Genomic DNA, 17,695 nt, shown 5'->3' on the forward strand with positions numbered 1-17,695 from the left:
CAGCGCCTCAGCGCCCTCACAGGGAAGAGCTTCTGCCTAAGAGCTCATCTCAATCTCCCCTCTGGCAGGTTAAAGCCATTCCCCTTGTCCTGTCCCTACAGGCCCTTGTCCAAAGCCCCTCTCCAGGTTTCCTGGAGCCCCTTTAGGCACTGGAGATGCTCTAAGGTCTCCCCTTCAGGAGCCTTCTCTTCTTCAGGCTGCCCCAGCCCAGCTCTCTCAGCCTGGCTCCAGAGCAGAGCTGCTCCAGCCCTCGCGGCACCTCCTTGGCCTCCTCTGGGCTCGCTCCAGCAGCTCCACGTCCCTCTTGTGCTGTTGCCCCAACATAATGCTGTTACCATCTCTCTCCCTCATTGCTATAAAGCAAACACTTTTTAAATTTTTCTTTCCTTCTCCTAGGGTGGTCTACAATGAAGTCATACAGACTGCGAAGTACTACATGAGAGATGTGACTGCTGTCGAATCTGCGTGGCTCTTGGAACTGGCACCTCATTTTTACCAGCAAGTAACGTTACGGGATCAGAATAAAGCCCAAACGGTACCATTGCTGTATTAGCAGCTCTTGTATCTGAACTTTCGTTTTGGTTTTGTTTTCGTTTTTTGTTTGCGTTCACGTTTTGTTGTTGTCTATTTAATGGTACAAAAATAATTTGGTTTTGTTCATTGTAGTGGTTATAATATAAAAAAGAAGATACTAAATTGATTAATAAAAGCTTTTTCCTTATAATTCAGCCAACAGACATAATCTCAAACTTCTAAAATGCGGAATCACTGGTAAATGAAGCCTTCAACCATTTTACGCTTGAATATAGGCACTTGGTAGCACTTTTCTGAGGAGCTCCATGGCTAGGCAGTGGTTATAGTTTGCGTAATAATTTTAGCAGAGTCTTTACATGCTTGGCAAATTTGAGCAAATTCAGAGCCTTTTTTTGAGCATTAATTGTATTTACTAAAAAAAAAAAAAAGATCTGCTCTTTTCAAACTTGAAATGGCAAAGAAAAGCTGCTATTTGTGCAAAGCTTTATTACAAACTCTGTTGCATGTACATACCTTTTAGAATCACAGACAGGTTTGTGTTGGAAGGGACCTTGAAGCTCACCCAGCCCCAACCCCCTGCCACGGGCAGGGACACCTTCCACTAGAGCAGGTTGCTCCAAGCCCCTGTGTCCAACCTGGCCTTGAACACTGCCAGGGATGGGGCAGCCACAGCTTCTCTGGGAAAAGTCTGTGCCAGCACCTCAGCACCCTCACAGGGAAGAGCTTCTGCCTCAGAGCTCATCTCAATCTCCCCTCTGGCAGGTTTAAGCCATTCCCCCTTGTCCTGTCACATTCTGCAAGTGTGGTGTAAAAAGGAAATGAGCTAATGTTGCAGTTGTATCAGGTCTGTTCCTGGAATAATTAGCCCTTTTGACTCATGTATTTACATGTTGTAACATCCCATACACAACATCCCATTATCATATGACCTCTTCATGGGCTAAGTTTGGGGTGACTTCTTTCATGTTTTCATTCCACACTTCAGTAGGCCTTTAAGAGCCTGGAGGTTCAATGGCCCAGTGGAACTATAGCTGCAGTGTTAATACATTAGTTAAAGTCTTGTGCTTCGTGTACCTACTCCTAGTGTGTGTGTAGCTGTGTTGTTGGGAGCACACATACCTTTATCTGCATTTTTACAGAAACACTAGAAGATTGTATTTTATACCAAGCCAGGATATCACTGTAGGTTTTGGATTTCATGGGTTTATTTTAGCTGTATCAGTAACAAGCAGAGCTTGGGGGGGGTTGTCTTTGATATTTGTATAAGAATTTCTTTAATTTGAAATGACTTTTCAAATGACTTTTCAGTGAAAGTTGAACTTTTTCCCAATTGTGCTGTGTATGCTAAGCAGTTTTTCTTTTCTTTTCTTTTCTTGCAGCATCTTTCCTTGACAGCAAAACGCGTTAAAGTAGGAGACCAGTGATTTGACATGACTTAAGTCTTGTGTCATCAGATGCAGAGCCTACCAGTGATTTGAAGCTGGCTACAGTCCCGTCAGCAGTCAGTTCATTAGCAATTTGATCTTCCATCAACTTAAATGTTTAAATGCCTGCCGGGATCTGTAGGGGTTTATGCATGACCAGTACATTGTAAACCTATGTAGAGCTTGCATTGTGGACATTTTATTCTTTGCCTACTTGACCACCGTTGTTAATCTGGGCATGTTGCTCCTTCTAAATAGGTAGAAATTTTAAAAAGTAAGAGGACATACAAGACCACAACAACCTGAAACCTTCAAGAAGGAAACTGATTTCCTAGAGTGGTACGGCTGCCTTATGAGATACGGAACAGGGTACCCTGCCTCCTATTACCTAGAGCACTGTGACTACTACCGGCCAAACTGAGCCTGACTCCTGAGAGCAGGAGCTCAGGGCAATGAACTAGCCCTTGAAATACAAGGTGCTGCCATCAAAGCGTTGATTCCATATTGGACCATTCCAAACTGGTGCAGCAAAAGTCTCCTGCCTGTGGTCAGGCTGCCCCTGGCTCCCTGTGCTGTGACAGTCCTTCTGTAGGACAATGTCTTGTTTCCATACACGAGAGTTGCTGTTTGGGGAGAGGGAGGAGGAGCAGCTCAGTATTTCTTTTGAAAGGATACATTTTTTGCTCAATCAGGGGACTACACATGTGCACCACATGTGTGGTGCTTTGCTTTTTCTTTTTAATTATTTTTTCTGAACAAGTGAGAATATGGAGCTTCACTGCTTGGAAATCCGAGAAGATTTCAGCAGGAGTTTATCATGCAACACTTTTTTTTAGCAAAGAAGAAAATGCTCTGTTGTTTCCTCTGAGGAACACAATCCTTTATATTTCTTTTAGCAAGAGTCTGTTCTTTGTTGCTTGGGACTCTCCTTCATGTGTTATTGAAGAGAAAGATGTTCTGAACAGTTGCTGCTTTAGTCAGACTCCATGGCTACTTTGCAGTAAGGAACTGCACATTTTGGATACATGTATTTATTGTTCTTTTCAACCCTATTGGTATTTATTTTAGAAAGACATTGTTTGAAAATGTTATTTCTGTGAGGCAGCTGATGTGATGGATGGGTTTGGGCATGTCAACTAGAATTTTTTCTTTTTTAAAAAAAGAGTGTAAATAGGCAAAAATTTCTACATAGAACAAATGCCTTCCTCATCACAGGGCTGCCTTGGAAACTTTCTTGAGGGCTTCTTTACCCTCTCCCTTCCAAACACCTGCAGAGAGATGATGTTGTGTCATGTGCAATGTGAGGTCTGTTCAGTGTCTGTGTACTGACTGCCAGCACAAAAAGTTGTACCAGTCTCCATGTATGGCACCAGCAGCATGACAAACCACATCACCTTCCTTCTTGTTTCCCTGTGAACCTCACCTTTGGGTTTCTCTCTCTTAGAGTGGAAGCTGTTTGGGGCAGGGACTCTCCTAGCCAGAGCCCAGAGCCGTGTTGATACTTACTATAAAGATTCAATTTGCAGGGGTTTTTTTTTCCTCTCAAAGGATGGGGGAAAGAACTGAAGATGAAGATGTGTAAAATGTGTGTGTCTCTGTCCTCTGGAAGTATTCTGAAGAAAAATAAAACCATTGAATCAAGGAAGCTTGATAATGCATCACTTCTGCTTGAGTAGTGGGTGATTCCTCAGCATACGGGACGGTTGTAGTGAGCTGGTCTGGCCTGGGCTGGGATGGCAGTGGATGGCCACTTGGCTGCTGGTTCTGGGCATTTCTGGTGGTTCTGGAGAACTCTCATCTCTAGGTGCTCTCTTACCTGGCTATACAGCTGCCAGGTTTTCTCTTGGAATGATTGTGACTCCTGCTGAGTTCAGACCCAGGGATGTACAGGCTTTGCGCCATGCTGCAGGCAATTGTGCTTTTAGAAGAACAAGTGCAATAGGTCTTTGTAAACAAAACCAGAAACTGAGCCTTGTGTCTTTAGCAGTTTTACAAACTACTGAGGCTTTGCCAGATACAGAACAGGTGCAGATACAGAACAGGCAGACTTTATACTAGAGAGACAGACTAGAGAATACCTTTGGTGAGAAAGCACTCTTTGCATCAGAAATGTGGACCCTTTGAAGGTGTTTGAAGACAGACACCCAAAACTTAAAAGACCTGAAAATCTCTTTACTTTGTAAAATGTTGGTCTGCATCTCTCGGCTAGATTTGTGCATAGCATTAGGCTTTAAATAACTTTGATTGAGAAGATGAGTAACTGTGCCTTGTTCTTGGCTCTTTGCTGCATAAAAAGTCTGTGCTGTTGTGGGGGAGGCCAGAGTCATTTGAAGATGATTGTCAGGAGTTTATGAAACAGATTATGGATTTTAGAGAATGAAGTTAAAATACAAGGCTTTTGAATCAAAAGCGTTATATTGGCATGAAATAGAAGTCATGCCACCACTGGCAAGGAGACATATTGTTTTAAACAGTAAATTTACAATCCATTAATGTCAAATTACCATGGGGGGGGAAAAAGAAGCTATACTCCTCAAACCCATCAGGAAGTGCTTTCGGTGCTCCTACTCATGACCTTAATATTGTCTGTTATAAAATAAGATGTAGCTAAATTGGAATAAAATTCAGCTGAGACTATTAATTGAACTATATTTCTCATCTTGTAGATTAAAAATTATTTTGATACACTGATGGGAAGACAGTCACAAATCTTCCTGGTTCCTCTGGAGACAGAGACAAGTAATTAAATGACTAAAATGAAAAAAGGGAAATAAATAAGGGAGAGGTGACTGCCATTTCTTCTTGGTGCATGATGGTGAAAGTGCCTGTATAATACAATGCCAGGTTGGACGGGGCTTGGAGCAACCTGCTCTAGTGGAAGGTGTCCCTGGCTGTGGCAGGGGTTGGAACTGACTGAGCTTTAGGGTCCCTTCCAACACAATCCAGTCTGTGATTCCATGATATGTAATTGAGCCATCACCCAGCCATGTTCTCTAAAGGTACATCAAGGTAACGTGATGTAACTTGTTTTTCAGCTGAGTTTGTTTTATGTATGTGTTACGAGAAGCATGGATAGGCACTGGGAAAAGAGGTAAGCAGGTGACATGTGTCTTTAACCAACCCCCTTAGTTTAGCAGGACCAGGTACCTGTGTAACTCATTTTATATCTGGTGGTTCAGATCTCTTCTGGCTCGTGGGCAAGGGCAAACAGTGAATAGTTTCCTGACCCAGCAAATGTTAAAACAGGACAGAGGTGGGAGTGCTGGAGCAACATTTCTGCATGGGGAATCTGGGGCTGTGAGACCCTAGAAGTGTTCTTCAAAGCCAGCTGTATTCTTCACAAACTCTTTCTGATTATGAGGGAGGGATGGGCTGCTCTGGTTCTGCTGGGAGCCCTGGTAGTGGGGAAGGCGGGAAAGGGAAGAGCAGAGCAGCAGAGCGGTGTCTGCAGGGAAGGGGCAGGATTTCTTCACCATGGGTTCACGCAGGGCATTGCCTGATGACTCCTCTGAGTGCTGTTGAGCAGGTAGTTACTGAGCTGCTGGCTTGGTCAGTGGGAAACTGAACTTCCAGAAGCTGATTGGGAATTAATTAGCAGAGCCAGTACTGCTGTGCTCGTGCCCTTTGGGTGATTGTTGTAATAGAACCCCCAACCACCAGGAAAATCTGTCCTTCTATCCAGTTTCTGGATGTTCTCAGACTTGCAGAGCTTTTGTCCTTGAGAGCTTGGACGGGGTTTTTCTTCTGCCAGTTAAAAACTTTATCTTTCTCTGGAAGCTTTCTCGGAGATGAGCATTTTTGGCTTAAGCCTGGCTGCACTTTGAGCAAGGTGCCAGTAGGTGGCAGGCGGCGGTTTCGAGTGGTTCTGTCTTGTAGAGCAAGTAAATGGAAGATTCTTAGAAGTCTTCCTCCTTCTTCAGTTTTAACATTTAATTGGTTTAGTGATAAGTGGTATGAGAAAGGGCAAAGAGAAAAGCTCTCGACAGTGTAGGATAAAGTGTCGTTTGGAGTGTGATGATCAGTGGAAAAGCCCAGAGCGCTGTGAGCCCCACTCATTTCCCTGCAGCGCAGAGGCATGAGTCCCTGCTTTGCTTACGCAGCCTCTGCCTGCGAGGGTCCTTGTAAGGTCAATGGGTCTCAGACTTGACCATGGGGTTGCCCACCGGCTCTCTGTACGCTTTCCATCCTGTGCTACTTTGCTGGGCAAAGTCAAAACTTCCAGGAGAAAGAGCAGGACATATAGAACAAAAAATTGCAATAGCTTCTGGGCTCCCTTCAGGCCAAGAAATAGGTTGTTCATTGCAGGTGACTGTTGGCACAAGGATAATCCCTTTGGACAGGGAATGTTTTGATGTTCCATCTTCTATGGAACTTGTGCTGTTTCTCTTCTCAGTATCTGGTTAGATATCAGGGTTTCATAGAATCACAGACTGGTTTGGATTGGGGAAGGGACCTTAGCACTCATCCAGCTCTAGCTCCCTGCCACGGGCAAGGACACCTTCCACTAGCCCAGGTTGCTCAAACAGGTTGTTCATAAGCGACCCATGAGCTGTGCAACAGCCAGGCTGAAGCGAGAGCAGGGAAGGAACCTTTTCAGATGACCTAGGACCTGAAAGAGGCAGGCACATGTTCAGTCCTCCTGCTGAGAGCAGGATCTGTTTGTAAGGCAGAGTTAATCCTCTCTCCTTCTTATTCTTCCCCTTGCCTATTAATGCTCTGGGAGGCCAAAGACTGTTTCCAAGTGTGTGGGTATGCACATGAGTGTTTGATATCTGGGACAAGAGGGCACAGACATGGCCATGGTGAAGGCATGCTTGTCCTCCAGACTCCACAGGGAACCCCTAGGACGTCACTGTTCAAAATGTCCCCACTGGTGCTGTTCTGTGAGCAGGATTTGTGGCACGTGAGCATGTGTGTAACGCACACTGTGGGGAGATCTGTGTATCATTAGTGTAATTCATCTTTGCACCTTTCTATTTAAGTGCCATTTGAAGGCCTCCTGAGAATATGCTGGACCACAAGGAAGACTTACGAAGATAAGGGAGGAAGTCCAAGTGGAAAACACTTGTCATTAAATGAAGAATGAAGGGAAAAACGGTGAGAGGAGGGCTGCAGATACATGACTGGTAAGAATTGCTGCTGCTCTGGATCTGCTCTACATCCTCCTGCTGTTCCCCATATGAAAGCTTTTTATAGATGCCTCCTAATTCTTGTTCTTTTGTCACCGAGTCCTTTTGAGTCTATTTAAGGGTTTTCTTGTCAGTATGCGGAGTGGAATACAGAGGGAAGATGTATTGTAAGAGGAGATCCTAGGGACTAGTAAAGCTGGAATATATGGGAACCCACTACTCAGTTCTTACTCATTTGAGTGAAGTTCCCATTAGGGTTTGGAAGCTTTCCAGGAGCCTTTGTACCTCAGCAAGCAATAATTTCTGGCAAGATGGGTATTTTAGGTTTTACCAGAGTTCCTGCATCAGGTGCAGTGAGAAGAGTTAAGCTGAGCCTAATGGGGCTTTGGGCAGGGCAGAGCCTTGCTGACAGCACCCAGTGGAGTCGTGGTGGCAGGCACAGTGCCAGCGCACAGCACTAGCACAGGCATCCCGAGGTGGGCTCTTCAGGGAGGAACACCTTTGTGGAGCCCAGGGGTATAACAGACTGCTCTGGAGTGGGCTGGTTGTGTATTTGTTTGTGTTTTGCTTTTACAAATGTTAGAAGATAAACACTGTGTATCCGCCTCCTCCCTCCAGTGTTTTACTGTGGAATGAGTTTTCTGTTGGAGACAGAAAGAATTGGAACATCTGAATTTTGCTGTTGGCTTTGTCTCTCGCTGAGTAAATCCACTTGTAATTCCTTTTACTGAATTGTAAACACGGGTAAAATTGTACCTCCTACAGCAGTAGGAGACTAACGTCTGTCAGATACACTGACATCCACAAACACGATGCTTTCTGGAAGGCAGAAATGATTTTGGCAAGTGGGTTTGTGTGTTGGGAGTTTTGTCGCTAAAACTGGCTGAAATGTTTTGAGAGAGAACTCCTCTTTCTAAAACTGGCATTAGCAGATTGCTGACATCTGATGTTTCTCGGTGCTGACTGATCTTTCAGTGCTTCATTTGAATTGCACTTTTTTCCTCACTTCGATTTCGCTTTTGTATTTTTGGGTTTATTTATGTCACTTGTCTCCCTTTAATTCCTTCTTTATGGTCACTGAAGGAAAAGTAGTAAAGAAAGTGAGTCTCCTACCTCTCCTTTCTCCTAACATAGTTGAGTGGCAGAAAGCAGTTTGCTGCGTATCTCTCCTCCCCGTGCTTTTCCTCTGCAGAAAGGTGCAGCCTTGCAAGTGTGGGTTGCTTCCCCTCTCTTTCTATATGGGAAAAAAGGAAACAGAAACAGAGAGAAACTTCAAAGCATTTTAAATAAAGTTTTAGAATCGTCCTTGGAAAAAAGATAAAAATCTTTTTAATGAAAAGTTTTCCAGGAGTTGGGGTAAAGAAGAAAGGTTCTGGGCCCCTCTGCAGCTGCCCAGCCATTCTGGCTTTGTCTCTCCAAGCTGTGCTCTGCACACACATGTGCACACTCACAGCCCTTCATTACAGAGGCCCTCCACAGGCCTTTATAATGAAATGAAAGGGCTCTTCTTGAGACCTCCAATGTTCCTCCTTTCCTGCTTCATGCCCACGTTGTTTTGGCTGAAGTGCTGGTGTGATGCAATGAAGGTGGGAAGGATCGGAAAGCTCCTGCTGCCCACAGGCTGTTGTTCAAATCTTGGTGCTTACATGATGCTGAATAAGCAATATGGAACTCCCAAGTGGAGCAACATGTGGTAAGTACCTAAGGAAAAATGGGAAGTGGATCAAAATTAATGATTATGAGGAACAGCTTTTCCAAGCAGCTTCTTGTCTGAGTAGCAAGTATGGTTCAGTGGTTTGGAAGGTCTTTTAATGTCTTTAAAGATTAAAGCCTGCCATCACTGTAGTGTAAACTTGCATCAGTTATTTACAGCTACGTGCATGAAAGGGCTCTGGGTGTGAGTCAAGGATCTGCAAGGTCTAACTCCTGGACACCTGGCTCCAGCAGTGGACACCACAGCCTTGTGTAGGTGCCTCATCTTCCACTCAATGCAAAGGAACTGTTAATGCTAAAGGGTAAGTTTCAGTTTGCTTAATAGGATAGCCACCTAAGATAGCCAGGGAAAAGTGAGTTTGAGGTGGGGTCCCAGTGGGAGCTCAGCTCTTTGGGGTACTGTGAAAACTCCCCTGGAACTGAGTTTCTAAAAGCCTCCTGTAAGGTGATATAGACATACATGAACCAGTTCCGAAACTGGAAACCCAGAACTCAGACGCCAGTGGGAAGCTGATGGCCAGCAGTGATTCAGCTGTGCTTGAGTTGCATGACAGAGAGGGACCTAGTTACACCGTTTCATTGACCTTTGCTGGTAAGTGTGCAAAGCTGTGAGGATGCTGAGCTCCTGGCTCTAGCTCTTGGGACCTCAGTACCACTCTGCTGCAAAACAGTCAAAATTATAATTATAGGATGAGATAGATAATAGGTAAATTCCTGCCCTCTGTGATGGCTCAGTGCTTGCCTTAGGAGACCGTGGTGGGGCTTCTAAGGCCTCTTCAGTTGAAGGTGGTAAAACTCCCCACCACCATGAGAGAGTCCGAGGGTGCCAAGGGGTCATACTGCACCCTCTGAGTACAAACCAGCTACCTCTTGTAAAAGGTAAGTAGCATTGCATTGGCCTGGGGGAAGGAGTGTGACTGCAGCTCTGTGACAGCAGCTCCCCAGGGAGCAGGGAGATCCAAATCCTTGTATTTGTATGAGAGCGGCATGGGGCAAAACACCTTGCTGGGGCTCTGCGGCACAGCAATACCCGGGACCAGACAGCCTGTCCCCGTGGGCCGGGCACTGAGCTGGGCCAGGGGAGATAGGCATGGGCTCTCGGGTCCATGGTGAAGGCTGGAGAGTCCATGATGCTGACAGCAGGGACAGCCGGGCTCAGAGGCACTCAAGTAACAAATTGAACAGTGAATATCTTAAGATGACTTTGGTTTATTGTCCAGATCAGGTCAGTGGAAAAAAATATTGGGAGACTGAGCAAAGAGACAGGCTGCTTTAGCAGATAAATGGACTGATCATTTCGTATTGAGGAACAATCTCTAAAACATAGTTTACTGCACAGCTGAGGGCTGAAGCATTTGCTGATGCCAAGAGCTCCTTCTTTGACCCTAGGCACACGTGGAATTAAGTGGCGCGGTGTTTTTTGATGGTTAAACTCCCCGAAGAAGACACTTCATTTGTTACTGGGGCTCTGATGAAGTAAAGTGTGGTTTATATGTACAAGGCCGGCCTTCAGCTCATCTCAGAATGAATGGAGAGGTAAAATTGAATTTTACACTCCTGCTGCTATGATTAATGTAGGGGTTCTCGGATCGGTGGCTGGCCGCAGGAGGGCAATGCAGGCTCGCTCTGCAGGCGCCTGCCTGCCTGCTTGCACTTATGCAAAGGGATGCCAAAGAGAGGGATTCTGCATAAATGAATAGCTGTTGTAAGAATAAACCTGTTATAGCAATAAATTCCCCGTGTACCCATCTCAGCGCAGCCCTCTGATATGAGGCTGCACCTGACAAAGGAATAAACTTGTTAGATGAATAAAAGAGCACATATGCATTAAATCAGAGAGTCTAATGTCAGGAGACTAAGAGAGGGCTCTGCAGCACTGGTCATGCAGCTTTCCTGCTGCGCCTCACTGAGGAATGGAAACACGGGTAAAGCTACTGGAGGGAAATGCTCAGTGTTGGTGGGGATGTGCAGGGCTGGAGAGCTTCTGGTGGCCCTTCAGTCATCTTGCTCCGTCTTCTAGGATGGCTTGGAGGAAGGCACAGTAAGATCCTGGGGGTTTTGAAAGCTTCTCTCAGGTAGGAGAGGGACAAACTGCCCAGCAGCCCTAGAAATGTGTATTGTCATCATCCACTTAAGGAGCAAAGGAGTGGGTGAGACCTGTTTATAACTTCATTTGGGACTGAATGGCTTCTTCAGCAGCAAGCTGGGAGGCCAGGATCCAGAAAGCATCCTTGCACTGAGGAGAGATACTCTGCAGCACTTGCCATTACACTGTTCTTCCACTCCCTGGGACTCTGGTTTTCCTGCTGGGCAGAGGGTTGTTTGCTGCTGATTCCTTTCCCATTAGTCCTGGTGGGGAAACAAGCTTCTGCGAAACCTGTCAATACTAAAAGTTGTTCCCTGCCCCTCCTGCATGTCTGATCTTCTGGGGGAGGTCCATCTGCTTCATCTGCAGCATGGTGATACCTCCTCCACCTCAACCCTCAGCTTCCTTAGTGAGAGCTCAGCTGCACGGTCCACAGCTAAAGCCCCCCTTGTGGTTTATCCGCAGGCAGGGGGATGATCTGGCCCCACTCACAAGGCAGTTCCATCCTCCTTTTGCAGCCTTTAAAACAATTCTATGTCCCTTGGCCCTGCACAGCGGTACAGAGCAGCATTTGCCCAAATGAACACTCACAGCAGTGCTAGTGCTCACAGCACCAAAGGGGAAAATACAATGAGAAGTCAGAGAGAACTGCTTCACTCTGACTCCCAAGATAGAAGGAATCTCCTACAAGAAGCAGGACCTCAAGCCTGATAAAGGGAAGAGTTGATGTTTGTTGGGTTTTTCTTTCCTGCTGCTAAGATTTTTGTTCCTCCCTTCTCCCCCCCCCGGTGTTATCTATTAAATATAAGAACTGTTATCTATTAGATATAAGAACCAGCCTCCTGAATGCTTGTAAAGGATCTGCAGCACTTGCTATGGTTAGATGGAGAACAAGCCCTGTGGTAAATAACTGCAAGACTAAAACTGTATCATCTTAGTTTCGGTAGGAAGACACTCAACTGCTAAAGGGTGATGTGTTTATTGAAAATAAGTAAAAAGGTATAAATGGGGAAAATGCTTGGGGGACGTACTGCAGGGGGCTGTGCCTATGTTAATGCAGATAACCACTCCAACAAGTGGAGCGGTTGTCCTGAAATTCACTGTACTATTTACCTAAAAATGGAGCAATTCAAGCCAGTGACGTACAGTAGAAATAGAACAAGATAAGCAATTGCCTGTCACCATCTCTGCAGCTCAGGACTTTGAAAGGCTAAATATCAGAGTTTGCAACAGGAAAAGAATATGGAAACCTGTTCATTCTGGTCTGGTAAAATCAATGGACTCCCACCTCTGTGGCTCTAATGGGACTGAAAATAAAACTGTGTAAATCATTGATTTTTTTTTTTTTTTTTTTAATTTTAAGCATCAAGGTGAAACATCTTTTACTTTGTATTTGTTACTGGAATGCAAAATCGGAAATACCGATTTTGATCTTACCAAGTTTTTTATTCTAGATTAGTTAATTCTCAATTTAGATACAGTTGTAAGATTCCTTCACTAGAAACATTTCCCAGCTAAAGGTGTGAACAGTACCCACTGCTAGTGAAGTGTGCGGGAGAGAAAGCCAAAGCTCTGGAAGGGAGCCTGGCTGGAGGAGCGGCTCTTTCTGTACCTGGGAATATTTCTCAGATGTTGAGCATGGAATGAGCTGACTCCCCTCAGGCAGCACCTTGTTAGTCTTAAAATGAGCTACCTCCTGCCAGTGGCATGGCTGGAACAGCTTCTCCCTCCTCTAGGCAGGTACAGAGTGATTAAACACCCTGTGTCTGCAGAAGGGCTGCCCTTTGCAGTGTTCCCCCAAAACACCTCTGGTGTTTGATATCATTTTGAGAAGCTGTTGCATCACTGTTCATTTTTCTATGCCACACATAGAATTTTATTTTGCTTTTTGAGCTACTGAGATGGGAAGAAAAGTTTTACTTTTGGTGATGAAGGTGCTTACGAACCTCTTAGCTCAACTAGTGAGAAGGTGTGTGACTTTAGGGGACAGAGTTTGTATAGAGGGATCTTTTGAAAAAGCTTTGATGTCAGGAAAAATCCACAAAGAAACCATGTCTTCAGCCCAGGGGTGAGATGTCTGCTCCAGAGGAGGCCCCGGAGCTGCTGCGAGAGCTGGAGCAGCTCTGCTCTGGAGCCAGGCTGAGAGAGCTGGGCTGGGGCAGCCTGGAGAAGAGAAGGCTCCTGGAGGGGAGACCTTAGAGCAGCTCCAGTGCCTAAAGGGGCTCCAGGAAACGTGGAGAGGGGCTTTGGACAAGGGCCTGTAGGGACAGGACAAGGGGAATGGCTTTAACCTGCCCGAGGGGAGATTGAGATGAGCTCTGAGGCAGAAGCTCTTCCCTGTGAGGGTGCTGAGGTGCTGGCACAGACTTTTCCCAGAGAAGCTGTGGCTGCCCCATCCCTGGCAGTGTTCAAGGCCAGGTTGGACACAGGGGCTTGGAGCAACCTGCTCTAGTGGAAGGTGTCCCTGCCCGTGGCAGGGGGTTGGAACTGGATGAGCTTTAAAGTCCCTTCCACCCCAAACCAGTGCAGGATTCTGTGATTTGTGACCCTTTCCACTGTCAAAGGCATCTGTATCAGGTATGATTATGGCCAGCAGTATTAAAACCATTACTGTTACATATGGAACTTTGGTAGCTGTCAGTCACTTCTCTGGTATCAAGAGGTGCAAAGTGTGACAAGCTGCTTTGTGGAGCCTACAATAGACTGTCGCTCACTCCAGACCCAGGCTGGGATGTAACGCATGGCAGCGGTGGAGGGCTGAGGGTCCCTGTTACCTCCTGCAGTGACCCTGAGCCCATCCAGGGTGGTGTGGCGGGAGGTGGTACTTTGATAGGTGCTGTGCAGTGGTGGGCGCAGGGCACGAGCTGACAAACAACAAACAGCTGAGGGAAAACAGTGAGTCAGGTGGGAAAAGGAAATTGTGTTTTTGACAATCTGCTACTGGGGGTGGGGGGAGAGAGACAGGACCAAAGACCTCATAAGGATGAGGAGCCAGGGAGAAAGGGATAAGTTAACATTAAATGGGCATGCAGTGACAGAGGGGGAGATGGTGGGACAGCTGGAAATGCAGCAGGAGCCTGGAGAAAATCGATACGAGATAAGCGTTGCGGGGTAGTGCTGTTCATCAGGTGACAGAGTTAAAGGCAGCGAGACACTAAAAGTCAGAAAATATCACTGACCCCCTGCAGTATTGATCAAACAGCTGAGACACTCAAGGCCAAAGTCACTAATAAAGTGAGACATATCAGCAAGAAGCCCATGAGAGCAGATGAGTTGGCTTCCGAAGGTCTTAAAAATAAAATGTATCTGCAAAAGTTCTTGTTAACCATCTTCTTTGTCTTGTTAAGTGCAAAGGACACTGTCCTGGGTTCAGCTATAGCAGTCATTTTTCTCCTGCTTAGTAGCTGGTGCAGTGCTGTGTTTTTTAACTTTCAGCCTGGGAACAACGCTGATAACACCGATGTTTTTAGTTGTTGCTAAGTAATGTTTATTCCAACCAAGGACTTTCTCAGTCTCATGCTTTGCCAGGGAGGAGGGGAAGCCGGGAGGAAGCAGAGACAGGACACCTGACCCAAACTAGCCAAAGGGGTATTCCATACCACAGCACGTCATGCCCAGTATATAAACTGGGGGGAGTTACCCGGAAGGCCCAGATCACTGCTCGGGTCGGGCTGGGTATCGGTCGGCGGGTGGTGAGCAATTGTATCCTCTCCCCTTGTTATTTCACTAATCGTTATTATCATTGGTGGTAGCAGTAGTGGTTTTGTGTTATACCTTAGTTGCGGGACTGCTCTTATCTCAACCCGTGGGAGTTACATTCTTCCCATTCTCCTCCCCATCCCTCCGGGAGCGGGGGGGAGGAAGAAAGGTGGGGGGGGGGGAGTGAGCAAGCGGCTGTGTGGTTCTGAGTTACCGGCTGGGCTCAAACCACGACAGTTCTTTTTGGCGCCCAACGTGGGGCTCGAAAGGTTGAGATAACGACAGATCTGACCAGAGTGTGTTTAATCATATTTGTGATAAGCATTCATTGTTACTACTCGTCACAATGGTGATTATTTGGCTCTCAGACGTGTTGCGCTTGATCTCAGAGTTTCAGCATGTTGTACCTTACTTACAGCCACTATTTGCTGTTTTAGTGTTTATCGGCTGGGGGGCCTGGGCTAAGGTTCTTGTTTCACTGTACTTCATGGTAATGACTTGTAGTACAATAGACTCATTGATCACGAAACTGGTCTGGTTTGTGCTTCCAGCGTGGCCATCACCACTATACATTGGGAGGTATATAATGAAATATTTTAGCAATTGCATATCTTTTTTTTTTTCTCCTCGGGGGGTAAACTTACGAAGGAAGCATTCTCTTTCACCCCCCGTTCCCCCACCAGCCTATTTGCAACAGCAATTGAGAGTTCTGAAGGTTTTAGATGGCCTTTGAGTACCCTTGAAACCTGCCTGCTGATTGTGCTGGGGATCAGCATGTTGGCAAACATACGGAGTGTGTTTTACCCACGGCCATCCCGTCGTAGGAACATCCTATTTCGTTTAATGTCAAAAATTCAGCAGTATCAGGTTCGAATCTGGTCTAGGGTTAGACGACGATATAGGAGGACCACCAGGAGATTTTCCCTGAGGCTGGACAGTTATGAGTGGCAGGGTGTGTGGGATAGTATGGGCAAGTACCTAGGCCAGTGGGCCCCTCCAGTGCTTTGGAACTTCACCACTGAACAAGTGCAACATCCGGAAAAACTAGTAAAACACTTAAACGAGGTGTGCTGTCATCCTGGTTATACCAGAGAGGGACAAATTTTGGCAACGTGCTGGGGCTTGGCTTATGCCTACAGAGCCCTGCTCAACACTATCCAGCACCTTCAAAGGGAAAAAAATGTCTCTGGATCTGATGGCAAAGCAACAGACAACGCAGCTATGCCAACTACAAGCACAGCAGCTACTCAGACCCTGACCACAACAGTCAACACAGCTACTCCAAGTACAGCAGCTACATCAACCCCAGTGACAAGCACAACAGCTACTCAAACCCTGACCACAACAGACAACGCAACTACTCCAACTTCAAATACAGCAGTTACACCAACCCCAGTGACAAGCACAACAGCTACTCAAACCCCGACAGCAACAGACAATGTGGCTACTCCAAGCACCGCAGCCACACCAACCCCAGTGACAAGCACAGTAGCTACTCAAACCCTGACAGCAACAGACAATATAGCTACTCCAAGCACCGCAGCTACACCAACCCCAGTGACATGCACAGTAGCTATTCAAACCCCGACAGCAACAGACAATATGGCTACTCCAAGCACTGCAGCTACACCAACCCCAGTGACAAGCACAGTAGCTACTCAAACCCCGACAGCAACAGACAATGCAGCTGTTGGTGTCACTCAACTCCCAAGCACAACAGCTGCACCAACCCCAGCAATAGACATTGCAACCACTCCAATCCTAGTGGCAGACACTGCAGCCACTCCAACCACAGTGACAAACACTGCAGCTAAACCAAATGTCCAGTTTGTGACAATGTCTGTTGCCCCTGTAAGCAAAAGCAGACGAAAGGCACAAAGAGCAACCCGCGAAGCGAAGAAAGATGAAGACCCAGTGCCATTACTATATGCAACAGCACCTGAACAAGAGTTACTACTACGTGGGTCAGAGGAAGAGGAAGAAGAAGAAGAGGTCACTTCTCGACCCCGGACCTCAACCGAACTACGGAATATGCGAAAAGATTTCACCCGTCTTCCAGGGGAGCACATTGTCACCTGGTTGCTCCGGTGCTGGGACAATGGGGCCGACGGTCATGAACTAGAAGGTAGGGAAGCCAAGCAGCTGGGATAACTTGCTAAGGAAGGAGGAATTGACAAAGCGATTGCAAGAGAGAAGCGAGCCCTCAGTCTTTGGAGGCGGCTCCTGGCAGCTGTGAAGGAAAGGTTTCCCTACAAAGACGATATTACGAATCGCTCAGCCAACTGGACCACGATAGAGAAAGGCATCCAGTCCCTGAGGGAATCAGCCATTATAGAGATGATCTATCGTAGGCCGGATTCCAGGAACACATCCGTAGACCCAGATGAAGTCGAATGTACACGACCCAAGTGGCGGAAACTTACACGGAGTGCGCCATCATCATATGCCCACACATTGGCATCAATGACCTGGAATGACGGAGTATCACCAACAGTGGATTTCCTGATTCGTCAACTCCGAGAGTTCGAAGACAATCTCACCCCTTCCATCATTTCAGCTGTGGAAAAACTGTCCCAGGAGTTCAAACAATTGAGAGACGATTTATCCGATCTATCCAGCTCTCCACGCGTACCAACCCATGTCTCAGCTATCAACAGAAGGCGCCCTACTGCTCGAGAAAGAAAATATAGGAGGTACACGCCACGGGCCACCCTATGGTTTTACCTGCGGGATCACGGAGAAGACATGAGAAAGTGGGATGGAAAACCTACTTCAGCTCTGGAGCAACGGGTGCGTGAACTGAAGAGGAGAACAATGGTCAAGGATGATCCTCCCAGGAAAGCTGCTGCTCCAGTCTCTGGCGAGCAGTTTCCCAGATGGAGCGAAAGAGCTGATTTTACTCCAGCTCCTGTGATAAGGAATACTAATCCCTTTCTACAAGACAGAAGTGGAGAATTTTGTGATCACTATTAGAGGGGCCCTGCCTCCAGCCAGGTGGAGGAGAGGGATAATCGGGTTTACTGGACTGTGTGGATCAGATGGCCTGGCACATCAGTCCCACAGAAGTATAAGGCTCTAGTAGATACCGGTGCACAGTGTACTCTGATGCC

The 17,695-nt window shown here is 46.5% G+C and overlaps 1 protein-coding gene across 2 annotated transcripts in view; it reads left to right on the forward strand.

Moving 5' to 3' along the window:
• The window catches only part of DHX35 (DEAH-box helicase 35), a 29,909-nt gene extending 26,290 nt beyond the window's left edge, over nt 1-3,619 (forward strand). The window contains exons 21-22 of one of the 2 annotated variants that reach the window (XM_030503325.1): nt 397-535; nt 1,914-3,619. In XM_030503325.1, coding sequence (XP_030359185.1) covers nt 397-535; nt 1,914-1,958 — 184 coding nt within the window. In that variant the 3' untranslated portion in view covers nt 1,959-3,619. The remainder of the gene's footprint in view (nt 1-396; nt 536-1,913) is intronic. The other variant, XM_030503326.1, reaches the window with a different exon arrangement.
• Nucleotides 3,620-17,695: the final 14,076 nt, after the last annotated feature.

This window comes from Strigops habroptila, chromosome 13 (genome assembly GCF_004027225.2).
Source record: "Strigops habroptila isolate Jane chromosome 13, bStrHab1.2.pri, whole genome shotgun sequence".
NCBI classification, from domain to species: Eukaryota; Metazoa; Chordata; class Aves; order Psittaciformes; family Psittacidae; genus Strigops; species Strigops habroptila.